The sequence below is a fragment of the Oryctolagus cuniculus genome, chromosome 10 (genome assembly GCF_964237555.1).
Source record: "Oryctolagus cuniculus chromosome 10, mOryCun1.1, whole genome shotgun sequence".
NCBI classification, from domain to species: Eukaryota; Metazoa; Chordata; class Mammalia; order Lagomorpha; family Leporidae; genus Oryctolagus; species Oryctolagus cuniculus.
In genome coordinates this window covers 65,508,587-65,534,627 of record NC_091441.1, presented here as the reverse complement: position 1 = coordinate 65,534,627, position 26,041 = coordinate 65,508,587, and the positions used below count along the sequence as shown (strand labels likewise).

Here is a 26,041-nt window from a genome sequence, read left to right as displayed (position 1 = left end):
TGTGGATGGCAGGGGCCCAAGTCCTTGGGCCATCTTCCACTACCTTCCCAGGCACATCAGCAGGGAGCTGGATCAGAAGCAGAGTAGTTGGGACTCAAATAAGCACTCTGGTATGGGATGCCAGTGTTATAAACAGTGGCTTGTCCTGCTGTGCCCCAGTGCTGGGCCAGGCTAACGTCAGAAGTTTCCAGCTGCACCTGAGTTTCCCACATGAGTGGCAGGGACCTAAGGACCTGGGCCATCTTCTGCTTCTTTCCTAGGTGTTTCAGCCGGAAGCTGGATTGGAAGCAGAGGAGCCAGGACTCACACTGGCCCTCCAATATGGGATGTCACTATCCCAAGCAGTGGCTAAACGCCAGTGAGCCACAAGGCCCACACCTGAGATATTTCTGAAGGAGCAAAGACAGCCAGTCGTCTTTCTCTTTAGCATAACTTACCCGGAATTCCTCTTTAATCTGGCTTGAGTTTGTCTGTGGATCCAGTTTGTTCATGTCATAGTACAGAGACCTGACTTGGGAGGCAGGGACAGAGGTGTCTCCACAAAGACAGGCTTCCAGGATGGCATCGTGGATAAACACGTACTGCTCCTGGGAAAGCAGAGAGAACAAGTTAGCGGGAGATCCAGACAAGCCCAGACAAGCTGCGGAAGGAAGGCAGGGTTGATGCCTCACATTGTTAAGATAGTGGAGACAACGCATTCTCCAGGACCTGAGGATCTGACGCACACGAGACTGGCTTTTCCAGTGTCAGTCACCCTGATTCTCACATAGGCAGCCATCGTGTTACCCAATCAGCCACAGGAAGTAGCATCAATGGAAGAAGAGACAAACAGGGCACCCACATGGAATAGCAGATTTAAAACTAAGCAGACACAGAGGCAAACCAGAACAAGTACTAGAATACTATAGCTGATTAACACGCCTCTGTGTGTCTGAGCCCATGGATTTGAACCCAATACTGCCAGTGAGGAATGGGAGACTTGTACCCACCAATGTTGAAAAGAAGATTTGCTAACCAAATTAATAGTGCAAAGAAAGTCCAGGGAAACTTGACATACCTAGGAAGACAAACAGATCTGAATACTTGGAACTACTTATTTCATAGAAGCACTGATTAATGTGATAATCACAAAGGCTCTTACAAACCCAGAGAAGAGTTCTCATATGTATGTACAGTGACAGATGAGTCCTCCAATTCTGATTGGGTACTGACTTTTCCTATAGTTAATTAGGAAAGTTTTACTATAGTTATGATTCATCATTATATGAGATTTAAAAAAAAAAGATTTATTTATTTATTTGAAAGAGTTACAGAGAGGGAGAGACACAGAGTGAGAGATCTTTCATTTGCGGGTTCAGATGGCCAAGATGAAGCCAGGAGTTTCATGTGGGTTTCAAACATGGGCAGCTTGGGCCATCTTCCACTGCTTTTCCTAGGCCATTAGCAGGGAGCTGGATTGGAAGTGCAGCAGCCAGGACATGAACTGGCAGCCACAGGGGATACTGATTTAATCCCCAAATGCCTGGGAGCCAGGCACCGAGTCAGGGCCTCTCACATGGGAGGCAGAGACACAAGTACTTGAGCTATCACTGCTGTTTCCCAGGGTTGGCATCAGCAGGAAGCTGGAGTCAGGATTGGAGCTGGGATTGGAACCCAAGCTTTGATACAGGATGCACATATCCCAAAATGGCATCTTAGGTACTGCCAAATTCCCACCCCTGTTACTTTAATTTCTATAAGTAACTAGATCTCTTGATTACCAAAACCAGATCTCTTGATTACTAAAAACCACCTCTAGAGATGACATCAACTGAGAAACTGGGTGTGGCAACATGTGATTGACTATAAAGGACATTAAAAAAATAAACAAGGAGCAGGCGTTTAACCTGGGTGTTAAGATACCTCCCATATCAAGGTAGCCAGGTTCATTCCCCAGCTACTTGTCAATGTAGACCCTAGGAGGCAGCAGATGATGGCTCAAGTGATTGGGTCCCTGCAACCCAAGTGGGAGACCCAGACTGAGATCCTAGCTCCCAACTTTGGCCAGTCTCAGCCATTAAGGGCAGGTGGGGAGTGAACCAGCAAATGGGAGACTTTCTGCCTGTGCCACTGTCTTTTCCTGTGTCTCTCTCTGTTTCTCTCTCCCTGTCTCAAATGAATTTTGAAAATAACGATTATATCTTTATTACCTTTAAAGCAAAATATTTCTACTCTTAAAAAAAAGAGACCATGCAAACAGCACTTACAGCTTTGTTATTTTTATGTTAGCTAAAAAAATGGGATTAGGTTTCCCAGTGGCTTTTGTAAACTTTAATGTACAATCTAAATGTAAGACATTCTTACTTATTCTTCAGTCTGCTTCATGAATCATTTTCTAGGTGGTGGGTTGTAATGCTTACTTAAAACCATCAATTATTGGTAAAAAAATATGAATGTCCAAGGAGCGGGATGTAAAACTTCTCAGTAATTTAAATTCCCGATGCGGCTCGAGTTACAGGTGTAGTGTAACTAGTTGGTGCTGAGCACGCCTACAAAAATGGGCAAATCCCCCTGATACCAAGCCACTGGCAGCATTTTTAGGGACAGGAGTCTGCAGTTCTTCCCAGGTCCCCTGGAGAAGAATAAAATGTTCAGAGATACCCTAAAGCCACTTGGCAAATGCCTGGCAATTCTCAGGAGTGGTCTTGCTCTGGTTCCCAGCTAGTTTAAAAGACAGGATAAAGAGAAGCGGTATGGAAACCCTGACTGCTCCATGCCCGGACTACAGACACAGAAAAATACACAGATGTTGGCTCCCGACTAGAGATTCTGTTACCCGGCACACTCTGGATGCTTTCTGTTTATTTATGAAAGGAAAAACAAAGAGGAGGAAGCAGAGCCAGGTGAGAGGAAGGAAGGAAGGAGGAAACAGGGATTGCCAGGCGGGTCACTTGAGTCACTTTTTCCTACAGGGCATTTTGCAGAGCTAGTTGGTGAGATTCCTTTTGCCCTTGGCTTTGCGAGGAGGAGACACAGACAATGAGGACCAAGGCCCCAGGATGGACGGGGTGGGCTGCAGTACCTCTGTTTGCACCATGTTCACTCTCCGCGACCGCAGCTCCCGCACGCAGTTGTAGATGTCCACCACGCCTTCCCTCTCAGCCATGTCCAGCATGATGTCGATGACGATGAAGCAGCCAGTCCTCCCCGCACCAGCGCTGCGTGAAAAGAGGGCTCCGTCAGCCGAGGACCAGGGACCACCATGCTCCTGCCGCTACTTCCTTTTTGCATTTTTATTTACATGAAATTCACTTGCCATAAACATAATTGTTTTAAATTTTTTTTTTAATTTTTTTTTTTTGACAGGCAGAGTGGACAGTGAGAGAGAGAGACAGAGAGAAAGGTCTTCCTTTGCCGTTGGTTCACCCTCCAATGGCCGCTTCGGCTGGCGCGCTGCGGCTGGCGCGCTGCGGCCAGCGCACCGCGCTGATCCGATGGCAGGAGCCAGGAGCCAGGTGCTTTTCCTGGTCTCCCATGGGGTGCAGGGTCCAAGCACCTGGGCCATCCTCCACTGCACTCCCTGGCCACAGCAGAGGGCTGGCCTGGAAGAGGGGCAACTGGGACAGAATCCAGCGCCCCGACCGGAACTAGAACCCGGTGTGCCGGCGCCGCTAGGCGGAGGATTAGCCTAGTGAGCAGCGGCGCCGGCCCAACATAATTGTTTTAAAGGTACACCTCTGGCAAAGGGTGCATTCACAATGTTGGCGCCCATCACCTTCTATCAAGCTCCAAAACATTTCCATTAACTGTCCCCGCCTCCCTCCATGAGACCCCATCCCTGGAAACCAGGGTGTTGCTTTCAGAGGCACCCGGCACTCTGCTCACCTGCAGTGCACCACCAGAGGGCCGGCATTGGGTGGGCTCTTGGATTTGACCTGCCGGACAAATCCCAGCAGGCCGGTGGCATGGTAGGGGACCCCGTGATCGGGCCATCCGGTGAAGTGAAACTGTCTGATCTCGCGGATTTCGTGAACGCCTCTCTGCATTCGGGAGCCAGCCACAACACAGAAGAGAACAACAGAAAATCAACGATGAGCAAAAGCCATGGGGGCAGGGCACAGCGCCCTAAGTAGCAACCCTAGAGCCAGTGAACACAGACTTGCCGGGGAGGAAGGTCCTTCTTAGGTTGCACACGCAACTTGGAAGACTTATCAGCCTGGTGAAAATGTTTGTGGATGTGAAAGGAGAGGTGATGTTTAGACAGTGTGCTAATTAATCTACATGTGCAATTCCGGCAAAGGGATGGATGGATTTCTTTGGTTCTTCAAAATTCCTTTCAAAAAAAAGCAGACTATGTCTAAAACTTTGTGCCACTTGGATTACAGTGTGTGCTGATGGGGTGAGAATCCATACAGAAAGAGCCATAGAACTGAGACCTGAAGAAATTAAAGGACAGCTATGGGCTCAGTGCCAGCTACTGAAATGCAAGACCCTTCTTTCTCGTCTGCACCCTGCTGCCTCTTTGTGCTGGGTACTTGAACAGACACACACACACACACACACACACAGACTACGCATGCTCACAAACTTTGCTGGAAGAATGAATGGGGGCTACATTCCACTAGATAGATCAGAAGGGTGATCTTCACTTGCAGCAGAGTTTTGTACGTTTCTTTTTTTTTCAATTCGGATAACATTTAACCCATTCATCCAATCACTAAAAGCCTAAAGGACTACAGTGCTCTAGGCCTGGCACATGGGCTGCAGAGACCTGAAGACACTGTCTCCTCTTCCAGTGGCCATCACAGTCTGCTTGGGGGAAGCAGGCAGATAGGCAAAGGTACGCCATGGGAATCAGAGTGACTTTCTGCTGGAATTATACGTGAGATGTGCAAATTAAAGAAAGCAGGCTGCTTGTTGCTGAACTGAATGGAGGGCAGAAGAAAAGAGACTTTATGATTGTTTTTGCTTTTAATTTACTCTTGCTTCGAGAATAACCAAGTTCATTTAGACCCATCAATATGAGCCTATGTATTTTTTTTTGACAGGCAGAGTGGACAGTGAGAGACAGAGAGAAAGGTCTTCCTTTGCCATTGGTTCACCCTCCAATGGCCACCGTGGCCGGCGCATCACGCTGATCCGAAGCCAGGAGTCAGGTGCTTCTCCTGGTCTCCCATGAGGTGCAGGGCCCAAGCACTTGGGTCATCCTCCACTGCACTCCCGGGCCACAGCAGAGAGCTGGCCTGGAAGAGGGGCAACCGGGACAGAATCCAGTGCCCTGACCGGGACTAGAACCCGGTGTGCCGGCACCACAGGCGGAGGATTGGCCTATTGAGCCATGGCGCAGGCCTCAATATGAGCCTATGTATTAAGACGAGGCTTTAAAGCAAAAAAGTCTGTTTTAAAATAAGAAATTCAGATCAGGGCAGTATGTAAACCTAGGATCACATGTGACTTTGTCCCTTATTCCTTTGATGACCATTTACTGAATCCCATCTCTGTAGCAGGTCCAGGCGTTGGTTTTTATTACATCTTAAAAGGAAATACACACTAACCTTATCCCATTCATCATTGATCATTGTTCGTAGTTAGTGAACAAAGAAATCAAGAATTTTTATGTGCTTTGAGAAGCCAGAGGCAAGCACTTACAGATTCTAAGATAAGGCTTGTTTGCTATCAGTGTGTTACTGTGTCTTCGTTTAATAATGTATGAGTACGGAAGCTTGATTTCTCTGTGAAAATGCTTAAATGAAGAGTTTAAGAATTAAGGAATTAAGTTGTCAGGGACTCACAAATGCAAGTCAACACTGTTATCTGCTAACTCGGCTGATCCCAGAGCAATGTTATGGGTGGCTAGGAGTTACTAAGTGACTATCATTGAAAACACAGGGACAAGTGGTCAACTCCAAAGTCTCCATCAGAACGGAGCCAAGCCTGTGTCACTCACCTCCTCACCCCTAGGGGGCACCCCTGGCTTTCTCTGAGCTCACTCAGGCAGGTGTGGTCCAGACTGGGTGGTGAGCACCCCGCAGACTGGGAAAGCTTACTAGCAAGAGATTTATTTATTTCAAAGCAGACATAAGGGAGCATTTCTTTCCCTGCTAGATTTTTAACTCCAGCATCTCGAAGCCCTAAACCCTATCCATATTGAGATGGGCTCCCAACTGATCTCTAAGGCTCATTTTTTGAGCAAGGTAAATGTCAGTTTCTAGAATGCAGAAAACCTGTGCCCAGAATAAACCTCTGCCTTCTAATATGTTCACTATTGATAAGATTTATCAAGGGAAATTGCTTTGGATCCAATGTTCATTCTTGTTCACTGACACAGCAGTTTCTCCTTTTGCAGTTTAGTAATATATTTGGCGAAGAAAATAAGCAATCATGGCCCAAATATATCCCAAGTAAATGTCCAGGATGTTTTCCTTATTTTTCATGATAGTAAGCATTCATGTAAAAATAATAATTGTCACTTAGTTTTTCCATGTAACTTAATGAGAAGACAAATTCAAGTCATATAGTAGTGGTACACACAGCCCATCGCGGGTACTTAACACTGTGGAAGGAATGCATTATCAAGTGCATATTCTTTGAGTCAGGGGTATCATGCCTTCCTTGGGTAGAGAGAATTGGATGGCTGTTGTCCATTTCCCTTCCTGCCAGGATAAGTGAATCGATATGCTCCAGTCTCAATTCCTACAGACTTTTGAACTGTTTTCCTCTTGGCACAATGGGCACTGAGTGAGGGTACTTCAAATAGTTCATGAACAATGGAATTCAAAGATCTTTGTTTTGTTGCAAAAATTTTTGAAATTCATGCATACAAGATATCTTCAAAAAGTTAGTAGAAACTGTGTGTTATGGAAAAACTATGCATGGATTTCAATGTTTTTGCCCCCAAAATAAATTTATCTTTGAACACCACTTTCGCACAAACTTTTAGAAGGATACTCCTAAGTGATTTCAAATCTGTTTAGCTTTGAATCATTAGGTATATGGGAAAGGCAAGGGGACAGTCAGATGTAAAACAGGAATTCATCAGTTTCAAACTGCAATGTGTCTGCTTGTTTGGCAGCATAAAGACCAAATCCATCTTTCACCGTGAAGTCCCTTGATGGCATCCTGCTCTCAAATAGCATTAACATTGCAAGAATCTCAAAGTGCACACCTAACTGTTCTGTTTGCCTCTGCCTTTTAATGAGAAAGTTTAAGCCTACAAGAAATGTCCTACCGAAATTCAATGATTTGTTTTCCTTAAAGATTCCAATTGCCCAGTTAGAAAATCACTAACATGTCACTGTGATTTCCCCCAATGCATTAATAAGAACCTCTTCCATCCCTTCCTTCCAACACCTCTTTACTGGTTGTCTGAAGGCTAAAAGAACATTTCTGTGCAGCTGGGAATGTAGAACAGTACAATAAGAGGTTAAAAAAATAGCAAAGAAACAAACAAACCCACCCTTCAGCAACAGAGATGCTTTTGCAGCTTATTAGAGAGCTGACTATTATTCAAAGAACTCCATATTTAAGTGATGGCTTTTGGATTTTTTTCTACAGAAAAAAAAAATGGAGGGTCTTTTATCACTATCTGTTTTAATGCAGTTATTCATGAGTGTTCTTGCCAAGAGCCATCCAAAAATCTTCCACGTGGTTTTTTTTTTTTTTTTCAATCCTGTCTAAGATGGAAAAAATCGACATCAAAGTGTGAGGCTCAGAACTTGAAGAATTGAGTCAACCAGAACTCCAATTTCTTTGAAGTCTCCAAGCCTCCTGCCTGCTTATTAAAAAAGACAGGCTAAGAAAAAAAATGCTAAATAGTATGAGAAAGAGATTAAAATAAACTAAAGTCTTTTCAGCCTGTGATTCTATGACAAATTTGGATTTGCAAACCAGAAATGGTAGCTCAAAACATCAGGGTAAATTAGCCAATAAACAGCTGCTGCCATTTCCTTGATTTCCTGGAACTGGTCTTGTTAATCCACAAAGTACATTTAGCTGCAGTGAGAATACAAAGTAGACTGGAGGGGCAGGAGCCAACTGCCCGGCCCTCTGCTTAGAACCCAGGTCCTCCACGGGGCTCTGCTACTATTAAATGAGTGTAAGCAGAACAAATGCACAGCAAAACTGCTTAGTTCAGGGCAGCTGTGCAGGCTCAGTTTTGGAACATGATAGCGCCTCCTAGAAAAGTCTGTGGACCTTCGGAAGGCAGAGTGTCTTAGCCACGTCACCTCCATCTTCCCCACAGCCTACCTGTGCCACTTCTCTGGATGGACTGCAGTTTGCTTCACCTCCGGCCCCTCCCTATGTCAGCAGAAAGAGGGGGAATAAGGAGATTCCCTGTTATGCCCTACAGTGCTTCCCAGGGAAGGAGCCCCATCCATGCACATGGGATGAGGCAGGGCAGAATCAAAGCAACAGCATTCACCGACCCAACACCAGCAACTCCAAAAGGCTGACACCAGTATGGGAGTGAGTATGAACAAATGGGCTGGTTCATGCAGGAGTGACCTGTGTCTAATGGGGATCACTCACTCAGGTTTCCAGGTAGGATACTTCTCCCTGGAAAACCCATCAGTCCATGGCAAACTGTGGGCCTGAAAAGCCTCAAGGAAGTGATGGAATCCAGGAGGAGTTAGCACCTGTGTCTCAACACTGACACTAACTCACTACTGGGAAACTCATAGTGGACACACGGCATGAAGGAAATTTATCAATCTGGAAGGCCAGGTATCAAAATTGAACAGATTTTGTTCTATGAACAAAGAGAAAGAGAGAGATGGGCAGCATGGTATCAACCAGGTTAAAAAGAAAAAAGAAAACAGACAAATAGGAAATACATTTTGGTTTCACTGCAAAGTATAGATTTGTATGAAATGGGAATGATGCACTTTAACGATGGCACAGAACTATTACAGAATCAGAGGGCAAAGTGCCACCTTGAGAAAACACCAGATAGAGCCCACCTGCGTTCAGGTGTACTTACCTTTTCAACAGCAAATGTTCTTATCACATATTCTGCCAGGAGTTCTGTTTCTATTAAGGTAACTTTAATGTCTTTATATATCTCTGTGTCATCTGGCCAATATTTGCAGCATTTGACCTTTAGAAAACACAAAGGAAATTATGGGTTTAGGTTTTTTTGTTTCTGTGTTTTTTTTTTTTTTTTTTTGGAGTTCCCTCAATAATGGGTCTCACTATAACTTAGAGGATATAATTTGCACACAGAAACAAAAGTTAATCATATACTCAAGAGAAAGGTCTTTTTTTTTTTTTAGATCATCTATTTTTTTTCCTTTCCCTGGAAGGAAACAAAATTTGAGTTATAGGAGGAAGAAAGCCTGAAGTTAACAAATTGCATTTATGCTACAGATACACCATTTCCAGGAAGCATTCATTTCCTGTGCATCTCAGACTCAGGGAGTGACCTGGACAAATAAACTATAAAAGGAAGTTTGCAACATTTTAGCTGCTCTGAATCTTGAATTCCTTCTACTTTCAGAAATTAAAACTTTCTGAGCAGGTGTAAGCTGAACATCAGAATCAACACAGAAGATTATTTTTTTTTCTGCAGAAGGAAGTGGCGATGTGGGTTTTCCAAGTTAGATGTACAGATTCATTTTAATCAAAGTAAATACAATAAATAAAAATTTGCTAAGATATGCACATGTATCTTCCCATATTATGTGAAGCCTCCAACTAAAGATCTTCCAGGTAGAAGAAATTTGTGAGACCCGGTCCCTTGTAGCCCTGTGGTTATGCTATTGTGCAGTTCTGCAGACGTCAGCAAGTGCTCGGGATGAGGGCAGACCTGTGCAGAGGTCAGGCCGGGACTCGTGGCCATCGTTGGGTTCTGAGCTTGACCTCTTATGCCCTCTACATTCTTGACAGTTCCATCCACTTCTGCCTATGACTCTCCATGGATAGACTTCTATAACTCTGCTCCTGTTTCCCCAAGAAACTGAATTTTCTTCTTTTGTGGGTCTTTTTCCTTGGAGGTCCTGCCAGCATCTCAAAAGTCACATGTCTCAAAGAGAACTGTCCACCATCTACTGCTCTCTTTGTGACTTCTATGATAATGCCAGTCATCCAGGCAAAATGCCTGACCCTTCCTTCCCCACAACTCAACCAGTGGCCAAGTCTAGGAATGTCTTTGAAATACAAGGGTAATTCAAAAATTGTGAAAAAATTGAATTAAACTGTAAGTTTATTTTGGTGCCAAAAAAGTTTTGAAATCCATGTGCAGTTTTTCATGAGATGCATTTTCTAAGAGGTTTCTATGAAGACTCTTCATATGCATGTATCTCAAATTAAAAACAACTAAAAACTTTATTTGAAAAGGCAGAGAGAGAGAGAGAGAGAGAGAGAGAGAGAGAGAGAGAAAGGTTCTATTAGCTGGTTTACTCCCCAAATCCTGAAAAGGCTGGGACTGGGCTGAGGCTAAAGCTAGGAGCCAGGAACTCAAACCAGGTCTCCCATGTGGATGACAGGAACCCAATTACCTGATCACCACTGCCCCTAAGGATCTGTGTGTACAGGAAGCTGGAACCAAGGAACAGGAGTTGGAAATTAAATCCTGGTATATATGTGGGATGTTGGTGTCATAACCCGCAGCTAACCACTAGGCCAAACACATGACCCTCCAAATATTTTGTAGCAAAAACAAACATCTTCTAATTTCATTGTTCCACGAGCTTTTTAAAGTACTCTTGCATCTCTCAAATATGTTTTCCAACTTTTTATTCTCTATGCTACAATCAGGCTCTGTTGTCTTCCTGCTGGGCCATCCTACACATATGGTCTACTACCAGAAAAAGCCTCTCCCATCCACTTACTTGCTCTATTCAACATTCTCCCATTTCAACCAGCGGCTGTAAAATTAGATAGAAATTATTTGGACTGGCATGTAAGGACCTTTAAAAACCTGGCTACACTAGCATTTTTCAGCCTTATTTTTTACTACTGTCTTTTCTATCTGCATGTAAGTATTTTACCTTCAAGGACAAGTGGTTTGCCTAAATCCCAAACATAGCCCATGATCCAAACCCCTACTTATGCCAGTCCTTCTGTTTTGACTGTTCTCCTCCCAACCATCCATTTCTTCTTAGTTGAAGAGTTCTTCCATTCTTGAAAATACTGTCTCAAATGCCACCCCCTCACCACCATCCAAAGTCTTTCCTTCACAGATGTGAATTCTTTGATGGCTCTGGCAAAACATGCTTGTTCCAAAGCTAGGATGACTCCATTCTTACGAAGCCAGATACTTGCTCATTGCTAGTGAGCATGTAGAAAGGTGTTGTTTTGCTTCTTCCTACAAACACTGCCATACCTGGTCATTGTGTTCCATACACAACAAATACATACGCACCATATGGTACATGAAGAACTGAATTTCCAGCTGGCGCCGCGGCTCACTAGGCTAATCCTCCGCCTTGCGGCGCCAGCACACCCGGTTCTAGTCCCGGTAGGGGCGCCAGATTCTGTCCCGGTTGCCCCTCTTCCAGGCCAGCTCTCTGCTGTGGCCCGGGAAGGCAGTGGAGGATGGCCCAAGTGCTTGGGACCTGCACCCCATGGGAGACCAGGAGAAGCGCCTGGCTCCTGCCATCGGATCAGCGCGGTGCGCCTGTCGCAGTGGCTATTGGAGGGTGAACCAACGGCAAAGGAAGACCTTTCTCTCTGTCTCTCTCTCTCACTGTCTACTCTGCCTGTCAAAAAATAAAAATAAAAAATAAACAAAAATAAAAAAAAGAACTGAATTTCATGGAGAAAGGAAATTAGTGTAGGAGGGAAAATTCCAGACTGGGAAAGATCATGGTACTCTGTTTGCAGTGTCTTTCTTTTGGTTGCTTCCTTATGAAACTTTTGGGCAGTCAATTCTATGCAGTTCCAGGTAAGCCTCATTGCCATTAGTTGGCAAAATGTGAACTAGATGGGCTGGGAGTTGGAAGCTGGAGATTCAGAGGAGTGTAAAATAAAGATGGTGGCTGCCCTCATTAAGCTTTTGGTCTCTGTTGGGGATTTTTTTTTTTCCATCATAGTAACATTACCTGTGACATTATAAAGGTTCTATTTAGATGATCTCAGAACTTGACATCATGGATATCTGTGCTGTCTCTAAAATAAGGAGTAAGATATCTCTAATTTCTCCTTTCCAGTGGGTAAAGTGTGTCTGACAATTGCTTTAAGTAACACTCTGACCTCAGAATCAGCCCTTTAGGCTTCCTGTCTGGCTGAAAAGCCTGTAACAGCATTTCAGGCATGGAAGGCCAAGACACTGTGGGAAAAAAAGTTCTACATAAAGGATCTCTGTGACTGAGACCTCAGTGGAAAGAAGGGATCATCAAAGAAGGATGTACTTTTCTCTAAAGGAGGAGAGAACTTCTACTTTGCTACGGCCTTGTCCAAATACTGATGGAAGTCAAAAGACTTCCACAGCCTAGGCAGCTCATGTCAAGAGCCTCAGGTGCTCACTGACATCATACATAAGAACGTCACTGTGCACTAACCTCTGTCCTCAATGAGTTGTATGTAAAACTCATTTACATGAGAGTTAAATGTAAAACTAGTTCTGTGTGTGTATGTGTGTGTGCATGTGTGCAAATTGTTGAAATCTTTACTTAGTATAGAGTTGGTCTTTAGTGTACAAAGTTAATTGAAAATGAATCTTAATGGAGAATGGGACTGGCAAGGGGAGAGGGAGGAGGAGGAGGAGTGGGGATGCAGGTGGGAGGGAAGGTATGGTGGGAAGAATAACTATTCCTAAAGTTGTACTTATGAAATTTGTATTCCTTAAAATATAAATTAAAAAATAAAAAAGTGTGCCTGAGTAGATCATGTATATTTTGGAGATGTCTAATTTGACAGTAACCATAATTTTACGTATAGACTGTTAAGCCCTCGACTTTCAAAATGTTAATGAACAAACATGCTTATATGGAACATGCTGGAATCTCCTCTGTAATTGGGAGACTTGCTTTTACCTTTCAGTGACTTCCATTAGGAAAGCAGAAGGTAGTAGATATAAAACTACAAATTCAATATGCATGCACACTTTAAGAATGAAGTAATTATTGATGAATGAATAAACAATTAAAAATTCATGTGTTTCTCTAAAAATTACTCCTGAACAAAAAATCACACCCATACCTGCTACCTATGTTATACTGGTTATGGGTTACCTAGTTTAAAAAATACCTTATCTAGATATATCTTATCCAGTAAGATGAGTTTATTAACAGGATGCAATGGGTATATGGCATTTGGTATGTCACTTATTTTAGACATTTTATCCTTTTCACCCTCCTAATTTTCAATAAATATAGATGTGAGGGCCTTCAACACCTCGGAATCAGGGAAACCAAATCCCCGCCATGTACCAAAGGCTCAGAGTTTATCTTTGCAACTCTTCTTCCTGAGGGATGCGCTTCCAATTCCCTTGGCTTGTTAGGGCTCCATCAGAAATCTGAGCCTGCCTGACCCCTCTGAGGCCGGCTCCGCCCGTTCTCCGAAAAGCCCGCCCGCTCTCCGGATGCAGCCCGGAGCCCTGGGTTTTAATTTGAGCCAGGCTCAGGGCTGACAGGTGCTCCCGGCTCGGCGCGGCGCGGCGCAGCAACAGCGCGAACGTGGTCGGCTGTGCACTGCTTGCCTCCGTGCTGAGTCCGCGTCGCCCGCCCGGATGCCTCCGGATGAGGCTGTAATTGCTTGAAAGGAAGCGTGGGGTGCTTCCTTCCAGAACGTGTGCGGGGCAGGGCCGCCTTCCGGGCAGAAGCACCTGGCGAGGCGGGTCCAGAAGAGGCGGACGAGCCATTTCGCATCCGATCCTCCCCATTTCATTTCCCAGAATATCCTGAAATGGTTTGTCACATCTGTTTTCAGCCTACTAAAAAACCCTTCGAAATTGAGTTCCTTTTAGCATCTTTTTAACTGCTTGGACTGGTGTCAATTTATTATTTTGCCTTTTTTTTTTAAAGGAAACGGAAGAGAAGAACTATGCTTTTTCTCTCTGGCTGAAGGCTTCCCATGTCTGCAGAGTCCAGCCTTGTGGTTGTCTCCTGTCCTCTGAGGTCTGTGCACAGAGAGGCTGAAACCCTTGCTTTTGGGGCATCTGTTGGAGGCCCGAACAGCAGAACAATAGAACCGATGCTTCTGGGCTTGGCACCTGCCAGGTTCAGCTGCTTCCTGCAGCCCAGTGCTACCTGCACAGCTTCTAGGAGAGCCTGTGCCTCCCATGCATCCTCATCTCCTAAAGCAACAGCCTCCAGCCCAGAAAGCAAGGGCCCAACGGGACTGTCTAATTACCTTGGTGCCCTAGCGCTAGTTCCATCCGGCCATCAATCAAGCAAACAGTTCTGAGCCCTGCTGCCTACTCATGACTGGGTGGAGGGCTGCAGGGGTAGATGGTGCGGTCCCTGCCCCAGAGGGGCTATGGTTATTGGCTTTCACATTCACAAACATGAAACAACACAGAAAGCAGTGCAACAAAAACAGCTGCCTGGTGAATGACTTTTAACCAGCAGCCCAGACGAGGCCCATGTACATTCAAGTCAGGGGATTGTTAGAGGCTGGAGCCAGAGCTCCCTGGGGTTGGTGCACTTGACTGAGATGAGAGCCACAGCAGTGGTTCTCAAACTCCAGCAGGCATCAGGGTTTCTTCCTTTTTTTTTTTTTTTAAGATTTATTTACTTATTTGAAAGTCACAGTTATACAGAGAGAAGGAAAGAAAGAGAGAGAGAGAGAGAGAGTACTTCCATCCGCTGGTTCACTCCCCAGTTGGCTGCAACAGCTGGAGCTGAGCTGATCTGAAGCCAGAAGCCAGGAGCCTCCTTGGGGTCTCCCATGTGGGTCCAGGGGCCCAAGCACTTGGGCCATCTTCTACTGTTTTCCCAGGCTATAGTAGAGAGCTAGATAGGAAGAGGAGCAGTTGGGACTTGATCCGGCACCCATATGGGATCCTGGTACTGCAGGCAGCGGCTCTACCTGCTGCGCCACAGCACTGGCCCCCATCAAGGTTTCTTAGAGATCTGAATGTATGGGACCTGAGAATTTGCATTCTGAACAAGCTCTCAGGTGTTGCTGGTCTGTGGTCCACAGCCTGAGCATCTGGGATTTAGACCACACAAGCTGACTGCAGCATCTGGATGGCCAGAGTGCCGTCTGCGTCTGGAAAAGTCATTTTGTTGGCTGTGTCTCAGGTGCTTTATCTGTCAAGGTTACGGTTCCTATCTCAGAGTGCCCTAAGAGTAAGTTAGTGCTTCCCAAATCTACCTGCACATGAACATTATGTAGTGGGTCAGGCTTAATAAATTACAAAGCCCAGGCTACATTCCAGGCTGATTAAATGTTTTAGGGTGGAACAGAGGTGTCAGCAGTTCGATGAAATGCCCCAGGAGATTCCAAAGTTTGGGAACCACTGGATGAAGTGACAGGATGCAATGAAAGCATTTGGCCAAGTGCATGGTTCATTGTAAGTGCTCAAAAAAATGTTAATTCTTGTTACGGGATAATTCAGTGATCCATACTGTGTTGAGGGGTTACAGGAGTACCGAGGGCAAGCAGCCCACCAAGAGCTTGGCGAGGGAAAGCAGTATTTTTGGAAAAGGAGGAGGGATGTGCTGTGCTCTGTCAGTTTATGCCTGTTTATGACGGTGGAGGGAAAACAAAAGGAATCCTGGCCCCCCCGGCTCCCTGTTTCCCCACGACTTATTCCAGGCATTGGAATGACCTGAGAGAGGCTGGCTTGTCCTTCCTTCCATCCGTGTGGCTTGCTTTACCCCCTGGCCCGGCAGAAATTAGGAATTACTGTCTGTGTTTTGGAGGAGGAGATTCAATAAAATACAGCGGTGAGGAACTGACCTGCATTTTCAAGGTCATTGCAACTACATGCACAGTGCCCTTCCTGCTCTGAATCCCAGGCACTGAACGGCTGCATTCTCAAGCTGTGGCCTCGCCTGGCAGCCCAGGGAGGGCCAGTGACCTGCAAGGGCCAGGGTAGGTCTCTGCTTCCTCCTGCTCTAAAAGGTAGAATCAGAAGGCAGCAGGCCCAGCGGCTCCACAAGGTAATACTCTTGATGGCGGTGGAGGAGGGGTGGAGGCCAGGCTCTGACTCGTGCTGCACAACTCTGTAGCAGCGGCGTGATGCCTTCTTCTATCTTGCTGGAGAGTTTCCATTTCTGGAATGGGTACCAAATAGGAAGTCTTGAAGCCAGTTTAGCTGCCTTGCCACTTGGGGAACAGAAGGGAGATGGGGGTAAAGCAGGAAGAATAGAATGCACGCTATGCAACCCTCATTAGGTGGCTAATTTCTGTTGGTGCCTCTCATCTCATCAATTCTTCCGGGCAGCAGGAAGCAGCCTGAAGCTGGACTGAAGATCTATTTATTTTCTTTCTTCTTCTTTTTAAAATTAATTAATTAATTAATTTTTATTTTTTTTTAACAGAAAGGGTTTATTGGGGGAAACCAGAGAGAATGGGCAAAGAAGGAAAATAGGGAGGAGGAGAGTGTAAGAGAGCAATCAAGAGACAGAGGGAGAGAGAGAGCCACGGGTTCAGGGACAAGTCCTCTTAAAACTTTGCCTGGGGAGGGGGTTGGGCAGGAAAGTAGGAGCAGCGAATCCCATTAGGATGGGGGCGGAGCAGACACAGGTGGTTGGGCCATGTGGCCACCTGGCTTCCAGCAATGGTGGTGGGGGCTAGAGCGTAGAATGGTGTCCGGGGTGTAGACCATACCATAGATAAGACTGTGCCATTTTACTAACATTTCCCTCTTGTTTTTTTATAAAGTAAGCGTATATGGGATTGCATTAGCCCCAAAAGTCCAGGAGGGGTAGAGGGACATGATCTGTCTTTAGAGCTTCTTCCTGCTGACATGGGGTGACAAGGTACTCCCTGCTGTTTTGGGGCATTGTTTCAAGCTGCTGTCTCCTTGGTGGGGAGCCAAGTATATCCCTGTAGCAGCATTTGGTTGACCACCTGGTTGGTGAAGGCTTTAGTTCATTCCATTATGAGAGGCAGAGTTACAGAGATAGAGAAGGAGAGACACAGAGAGGGGTCTTTCATCTGCTGGTTCACTCCCCAGACGGCCACAATGGCCAGAGCTGCAACGATCCAAAGCCAGGAGCCAGGAGCTTCTTCCAGGTCTCCCACGTGGGTGCAGGGACCCAAGGACTTGGGCCATCTTCCACTGCTTTCCCAGGCTATAGCAGAGAGCTGGATCATATGGGATGCCGGCACTGCAGGCAGCAGCTTTACCTGCTATGCCACCACACGGGCCCCCTGAAGGTCTGTTTCTGTGTACTGTGTATGGGTACACAGCTCACTTCACTGAGAAACCCAGGATTAAGAAATGGAAAGGGCAGTTCTTGGACTGGGTGCACCAACTGAAGTATGATCTAATAAGTCCAACTTCAAAGGGGATAGAAGGGCAGAGAAAGAAAAAGGCAGCTGTAAGCTTTGATTTGTCAAGAGTTTTCAACTGACTTTTTTTTTTTTTGTGGGGTGGGGTGGGGGATAGACATCCAAACAGACTGAAGTGACAGCACTTCTATTAATAGCTGTGTTTAAGGGCCTGCTGCTGCATACAGCTTTGATGGAGATACTGGTACAAAAACCCATCACCACGCAAAGCCCTGGCCAGAAGCAAGTGCCAGCTTGGTTTCCAAAGAACACAATCATTGTACCCAAAAATAAAATTTTTGAAACAGAGGTTTTTAAGCAGAGGAATAAAAATATTCACTCATTCAAATATCCTGAAAATACAGATTGCTTTCGTCTCAGTGTGATGGATTTGATGGACTTGCCTTTGACTTTGTCTGTCTAACTTGTGCTACTGCGGCAAGGGATTCAGACTCTCTGAGCCTCAGTTTTTCCTGCATAAGGTGGCATAATACCATTGCTTCCTTTGGGAGGGTGTGGTGGTGAAATAAGATACATGAATACATATATGTTCATGTATACACACACATATATATATATGAATATATATTCATACATACACACACAAAAGTTTTGTATAAGGATCTGGCTTATGAAAACCTTCCTTGTTTCTAGGCCTGTTTTATTTGGCTACAGCAGGGGTCTCCATTGGGCACATTCTTGAAAACTATTTCAAAACTGGCACTAAATCAAAAATTTATGGAGATTGTGTAGTTTGAGTTTGGAAAAATAACTTCATAATGTAAGTCAATCCTTCTTGTGTGTGCCTCTCCCTCCCCTGCCTGGCTTTCTTTGGGGTTTCTCAATTACTCCTTAATGGGCACACAATAAGCACAAGGTCGCATCCTGTCCGTACGCTTGTTTCCATCAGCTGTTGAGGCGCATGCAGCCTGATGCCTCTTGTGGAATTTAAAGGACCATTTTACAGCCCCATGAGAAACGTCCTATTACTTTCCTTGCAGACCTCGTTTGGATGAAAACTTAATCAGAAAGCAGCATCGGTGGACCAGCAGCCGACTTTGAAGAGACACTAATTGAGACTGCTGGTTCCCCACCTTATTCAAGTGATTCAGCTTTGATTCAGCTGTTCCCAACACTAAAGTCCTGCCTAGGAGGGATTTGTCACTATTCAGGGCATTACAAAGAACTGAAAAGAATACCACATACTCCAGTGATCAATCTAACCTTAGAGTTTCAGGAATATTTTGAGCAATCACAGTATCCTCAAAATATAGACACATGCCAGAGGTACATCAGTGGGGACATTTCTGAGAGTGTCAAGTGATACATCTGCTTCAGGAAACAAAAAAGCACCACATTTTCTCCAATAGTCAGTCTTCAGGGTCAGAGTTTACAGCTATGACTTTATGCCAGTCAGAACCCTCCTGGCTCTAAGTTTCCTGTGCTGAAGGGGATATGAGATCATGCAGCAGAGAGAATTATTCTAACGCATAGGATTATCTGATTATATGCACTCCATACTAATTGTGTGGGATTATTATCACCTTTATTTATAAACGCATCATGTGAAGCTGAGAGAGATTGAAGAGAGCAACATGTCAACACTGTGGCTGTGCAGACTGTATCTGAGCTCAGGGCTGTGGTGTCCACATTGTCTTCCCAGCTGCTCAGTCAGCCCCCAGAGCCCACGATGAGCAGACCCTGTGCAGGCATTCCTGGGGATGCCGAGAGGAACAAGACATGGTTGTGTGACTCATGGCTACAAAACTGCTCATTGGATTATTCTGCCTCTTGTGGTCCCATTCTCCTGGGAGGCCCCAACATTTGCTCAGGTGTTTCTTTTGTCAGATGACCCCAGGCTCTCAGGGAAAGGTGGAGCAAGGCTCAGAAGATTAAGTGAGCTGATTGGGAAAGCAGAGAAGTGGAAAAAAGAACCCTGCATCCAAGAAAGGCCACAAGTTACTGCTTTCAGCCAATTATACAAGAATAGGATATACCTGCAGTGCGAAAAGTGAGGGAAAAACCAATTTCCAAGCATTCATGGGAGCAGAACGGGGGAGGAGGGCCGTGGCAGCTTTGAGATCATCCCATATTGTGTGTCCATTGACAGTGCCAAGAAACTACAGCTGTGCACCTGCCAAAGCAGGTAGGAGTGTGGCTGGGGCTGTGCTATAAAAGCTCTCAGGCTGTGATGTGTGTGTCCTTGGTGCTTTTGTCCATCTGCTGCACACACAAGCTTCCCACCATCTCAGGTGCTTTATAGACATGAAGACATACGATTGCCTACATGCACCTCTAAGACTGCGGCAAAGTTAGAGGTAGCAGAGCGAGGCAATGGAAGATCCAAGCCCAGGCCAGGAAAACATCCAATAGACAAGATGCCTAGATATGGATTTAAGTGAGGATTTTCCAGGTCTGGTCAGCTGTGACCAGGCAGCAAGAGTGTCTGCTGAGGGCAAGTGACAGAGCTTGACAATGGTGACCAGGGAAGCAGGTGCACATCACAAGCGGCCTGTGGGCTCAGCTCAAGGTCCTTGAAGAGCTGATCTGCACACAGTTCACAGTTACCTGGGGAGCCAGCAGACCGAGTTCAGAAAAATACTTGTTATTCAGACCTGCAAATTTGCTTTGATGCTGCAATATCCTGCCACCGAGGCAACGCGAGAGAGGGCTGACACAAAAGCATCAGATGACTTATAGCACATCAAGAATCATCTGCAAAGCCTGATTTGTAATTCATCGATAGCTGAGAAAAAATGACTTTTGCTTTCTTTTGAAGGGACATAATGCATTAGGCCAAATTACCAAGAACTTACTACAAAAGAGTTCATCAGGGAAGCTAAGTGTAGATATATTTCTGTCATATCCAATAGACCTATTGTGATCTTCAGTCCCATCCATAATGAATATATTACAAGAAGGGATTTCAAAACATTGGTGGAAAGTGGAATTAAAAGACAAGTTTATTTTGCTGCAGAAATTCTTGAAATCCATGCAGAGAAGGGGTCTTCAGAAAGTTTCTAGAAAATGCACATGGATTTCAAAATGCTTTGCACATCTTTTAATTCTACTTTCCATGAATTTCTGTAGTGCACTAATATGTGGGTTTGACCTGAGATCCAGGTCTGCTGTCTCAAAAGAAACTAAGGGGAAAGAGAGCAGCAAATGGCAGTTTCTGTTTTACAAAATAGGTTATTTTGCACCAGCTTACTTGTCCCTCTGTAATTGTTCATCCGTGTCTCCCAACATATTCAGAGCCCTTTTCTTTGTCAAGCCTTTTGGGGTTCACAGAGGAAATCCCCCAGCCTTTGCTCACAGAAGCCTGTGGTCCCACAGGGGAAGCCATCGGGGGTCGCTGGAGGTGTTTTGCTCCTTCGCAGCCAGCTGTATGTAATGGCTGCCTAATTGGACTGTCAGTGTTTCAGGGCTTTTACCTACCACCTGTTAGAGGTTACCTTACAGGGTCATGTGTCACTTGGCAATGCAGACACAGTCTGAGAAAAGCACTGCTGGGCAGTTTCATCGTGTGAACATCATATGGAGTACACTCACACACCCGGATGGTCCAGCCTCCCACACACGCAGGCCATATGGAATAGCCCGCTGCTGCTAGGCTAAAAACCTCTACGGTGGGTTACTGGGCTGACTGTTGCAGACAACTGTAATGCAATGGCATTTGTGTACCTAAACATATCTGAACAGGGGAAAGTAAGACGACTACGTGACAGGAATTTTCCAGCTCCCTAATAATCTTGGGGCCACTGTCACTCACAGATGGGATCTATCGTTGACTGAAAGTCATTATGCGGCGCAGGACTGTCCCTGCACACTGCACGCATCCGGGGAGGAGAACCAGCAGGAGGGATGAACAGAGACTCCATGGGGGCGGGGGTTAGGTTTCTAACACTGACAATGGAAGAGACATAGGAGGTGGAGAAAGATAGGAGGCTGATCCTGGCTTCCCCACGGGAAGTTCATTAATTCACTGTGACAGCTCATCCAGAATCCAGCAAAAGAGACAAAGGCCTGCACTTGGAAGAAAAGAGCACTCTGCTGTTACCGGCAGAATGCAGAGTGCTTCTGAACTGGAGGCAAGGATGTGTGAACAGAGGTGTCTGTGTGTGTGCACACACCTGTGCACATTTGGAAAGACCCTTTTATCAGGTGTGGGGAATACTAATGCTGTGAAAGAGACCTAGTCTGGTTACAAATGTGATGGAATGGAATAGCTAGCCTTTAACAAAAATGTGTACCTGTGTGTATATGTAAATATACAGAAATTTATATTTATGGACATATTTATTTGTAGGAATACTATCAAAATACAGTTTACAGAGTTTGGGTTAGCATTCCAGACAATTTTATATAAGGAAACTCTTTTGAGTTTTAAAATACAGTGCTTGGTAATTTAACTTAAAATCTCAAAAAAAAAAGCCTTTAATAAGACTAAAGTTATGTGATTTTCTTCTTGCTTTAGTCTGAGACCCTGTGTTTTCTTTAATCTCACATTTTTCAAAATCACTACCCAATTTAGTTGTCAATGAATGGTTAGTTAAATGAATTTGTTTTACAATTGCACATGGTTTTGTATTTCCTTTATGCCACAGTTTACCTTTCAATGAAATGAACTTGCTATTCAAATTGGGCTGCAGGACATGAAGTGTTGAACCTGTGTTGTTAAACATTTTGGGTAAAATACTTTTTGCGAACAAGGAGACCACATTTGACAGCTGGGGTTATAAGGAGTACAGTGTCGTGGATGGAGATTGCTTTATTAAATGATCTCAGGAGTGCTCCTCTCCTATTGTGTGCAGGAAACAGGTGCGCTACTGCTGCTCAAGTGGAAATGAGACAGAAATGTGTTGGGAGGGCAGCATTGATTTGCTGTGCCAGTTGATGAATTAGCAGATTGTTGTAAGGATTTAAGAACTTGGAAAAGAATGTATCTGCTCAAAACCATAGTTTACCACAGTCAGGCAGACCATTTGCTCAAAGTTCTACAAATTTTAAAAGAGAATGGACATCTTTTATATTCTGCATAAAGTAAGATACAGATCATTCACTGACAGAATTTGTCTCTTGGTACCTATATACTGTGACACTCTGTTCCACATCTTCTACCAAACTGGTGTATAATGGTGCAGAAGAAACATGAGAGAATGGCTGTTTTTAAGGGCAGGACAGGTCTCACATCTTTGTACTGAACCATTCTCTTTAAAATCTGAACTCAGTCCTTTTCTCCCATTGCCGGTTCTCAGAGCCGGCAATGCTAAGTGCTGTGGGTCTGGGAGCCGTGTGGATTATCACACATCTGGCTGCAGACTCAATCGTTTCTCAAATGGAACTCTAAACCAACATGTAAAGAACACACAGAAAAATATTCTACATATAAACATGGGATTTCAGGGCTCATTTGGTCCATCTCCCTTCATCTCAAGGACTGAAGCTTAGAGGTAAGGACTGACTCACCTGTAACACTCAGAGCACCCAGCCCACCTCGGAGTCCCAGTCCCTCCCACCCTGGTTCTGGGATGATTCCAGGCCCCTGCGAGCTGCTGCATCCACCGGAGCCTTCCTGTTTCCCACCTCTCTGCGTGAGAAGAGTAGGCCAGCCCTTGCCTCTCTAAAGTAGCTCTGCCCCCAACTTCCTCCAGTCCCTCAGCCCAGGGCCTGGCCCCTTTCATCACCAGGAAAGCTGATGTTCTCAGGAGAGGCTGCCATCCCAAGACTGTGGCTTACATCTTGTTTACATCTATTTCAGTGTGTCCACACCTGCCACCGGGCCGCAGGCTCACAGGAAAAGCTGTCATCCCTCATAAAGTGCTCCAGCTCCAAGGCCTGCGCTCCAGCTCCCTTCCGTCCTGCCTCCTTGGCAAACGTGTTTCAGGGGCTTCCACTTGGCAAGATTTTTCTATCTCACCCTTTGCCCTGATTATTTTCCTTAATGCGAAAATTTTCAAAGGTCTTCCACCTCACAGATATCCTCTGATTGCAAAAGTCCCCAGTTTATAGTCCTGTTTTTCCCCCTCTCTTTCCTTTATAGCTAAGCCTTGGACAAGTTTTTTTTTTTTTAATAGAAAGGTTTTATTTAATAAATATAAATTTCATAAGTACAACTTTTGGATTATAGTGGTTCTTCTCCCCCATACCTGGCCTCCCACCTCCAAACCAACCCACCTCCTACTCCCTCTCCCATTGCATTCTTCATTAACGTTTATTTTTAATTATCTTTATAGGATCAACTCTACTAAGTAAAGATTTCAACAGTTTGCACCCACACAGACACACAAAGTATAAAGTCCTGTTTGCAGACTAGTTTTACCATCAATTCTCATAGTACAACACATTCAGGACAGAGGTCCTACATGGGAAGCAAGTGCACAGTGACTCCTGTTATTGATTTAACAATTGGCACTCTTATTTATGACGTCAGTGATCACCCGAGGCTCTTGTCATGAGCTGCCAAGGCTATGGAAGCCTCTTGAGCTTGGACAAGGTTAAACTTGGCATAGACTTCCTAGTTTTCTGCCCTTGCCTGACTCTGCAGGAGGGCTTCCGTGTGCACCAGATGCTGTGAATGCCTGTTTTGCTCCATCAATATCTATGAACTTCTTCCATACAGTAATCAACAAACAACAAATGCTGGCAAGGATGTGGGGAAAAAGGTACCCTAATCCACTGTTGGAGGGAGTGTAAACTGATAAAACCATTATGGAAGACAGTATGGGATAACTCAGAAATCTGAATATAGACCTACAATATGACCCAGCCATCCCCCTCCTGGGAATTTACCCAAGGGAAATGAAATCAGTAAATAAAAGAGTTATCTGCACCCCCATGTTTATTGCAGCTCAATTCACAATAGCTAAATCATGGAATCAGCCCAAATGCCCATCAACAGAAGATTGGATAAAGGAATTATGGATATGTACTCTATAGAATACTACACAGCAGTAAAAAAAATGAAATTCAGTCATTTGTAACAAAATGGATGAATCTGGAAAACATAATACTTTTGTGAAATAAGCCGGTCCCAAAGTGACAAATACCATATGTTCTCCTTGATCTGTAAGAACTAACAGAGCACCTAAAAGGAAATCTGTAGAAGTAAAATTGACACTTTGAGAAGCAATGACTTGAACAGCCCTTGTCTTGACTGAGGAACAGTTTTTTTTTCTCTTCTTCATACTATTTGTTGAATTCTTTACTTAACATAGAGTTTATGTGTATAAAGTCAACTGAAAATAGATCTCAGTAAAAAATAAAAGTGGTAAAAGAGAGGGAGGAGGAAGTTTCTAACTGTAAGGCTGTATAGTTCTACATACATTCCTACAGACTTACTTCTAAGAGTACAGTTTAAAAACTTGCCATGGACCCAAAATCCCATTAAGCTGGGTTGTAAAAATGCCATCTTAAGTGTTAAAGTAACCATATTAAGTGCTAAAGTGATCATATAGATAGGATGAAGTGTTAAAGGGAGCATATAAGTAAGATCAAATGTCTGGTAATAATAATAGATAGAATTAAAAATGAGAGAATGTTCCAACATGGGAAGCAGTCCACACAGCAGACTCATTGAATGACAATTGCTTGAAATAGTACTCTGACCTCAGAATCAGCCCTTAAGGCATTCTGGTCTGGCTGAAAAGCCTGTGAGAGCATTTCAGGCATGGAAAGAAAGACACTGGCAAAAAAATGTTCTACATGAAGTATCTCTGTGAGAGAGAACCCAGTGGAAAGAAGAGACCATCAAAGAAGGATATACTTTTCTCTGAAAGGAAGCGAGAACTTCCACTTTGCTTATGGCCTTGTCTAAATACTGATGGAAATGGTGGATTCAAAAGGCTTCCATAGCCTTGACAGTTCATGTCAAGAGCCTCAAGTGATCACTGATGTCATACATAAGAGTGTTAATTGTTAAATTAACAATAGGGGTCACTTCCCATGCAGAATTTCTGTCCTCAATGAGTTGTATTGTGAGAATTAACTGTAAAACTTGTTCTCAAACAGTGTATGCATGTGTGTGCAAATTGTTGAAATCTTTTTTTTGTTTTTGTGTGGGTGTGCAAATAGTTGAAATCTTTACTTAGTAGAGAGTTGGTCTTCTGTGTATAAAGGTAATTGAAAATTAATCTTAATGGAGAATGAGACTAGGAATTGGAACGGGAGGAGGAGTTGGGATGGGAGGGCAGTATGGTAGGAAGAATCACTACATTCCTAAAATTGTACTTATGAAATTTGTACTCATTAAATAAAAGGTTTCTTTAGGAAAAAAACCTATGAACTTGAAAAATTTCATGAAAAAAGTAATTAAAGATATGTTTATTTTCATTCAAACCAAAAAATATATTTATTTGAAAGGCAGGGTGACAGAGAGAGAGGGAGAAACCCATCTTCCACCCACTGGCTTACTCTCCAGATGGCCACAATGGCCAGGACTTGGCCAGACAAGAGCCAAGAGTCAAGAACTTCATCTGAATTTCCTACACAGGTGGCAGAGACCCAAGTTCTTGGGTCATCATCTGCTGCCTTTGCAGGTGCACTAGCAGGAAGCTGGAACCAGCATTCCGATATGGGCTGCAGGCATCACAAGCAGTGGCTTTAGCTGCTGCGCCATAATGCTGGTTCCTCTAAACCTTTCTTTAATGGTTACCCAAATTGTTTTTTTAACAACACT

General features: G+C 44.5%; 1 protein-coding gene across 5 annotated transcripts in view; it reads right to left on the bottom strand.

Moving 5' to 3' along the window:
- PTPRM (protein tyrosine phosphatase receptor type M) overlaps positions 1-26,041 on the bottom strand; it is an 869,082-nt gene that overhangs the window by 31,712 nt on the left and 811,329 nt on the right. For all 5 annotated transcript variants that reach the window (XM_008261054.4, XM_008261055.4, XM_051852140.2 and 2 more), the window contains 4 exons: positions 8,960-9,076; positions 3,865-4,019; positions 3,062-3,197; positions 438-587 (listed from right to left, as the gene is read on the bottom strand). In XM_008261054.4, the coding sequence (XP_008259276.1) occupies positions 438-587; positions 3,062-3,197; positions 3,865-4,019; positions 8,960-9,076 (558 nt within the window). The remainder of the gene's footprint in view (positions 1-437; positions 588-3,061; positions 3,198-3,864; positions 4,020-8,959; positions 9,077-26,041) is intronic.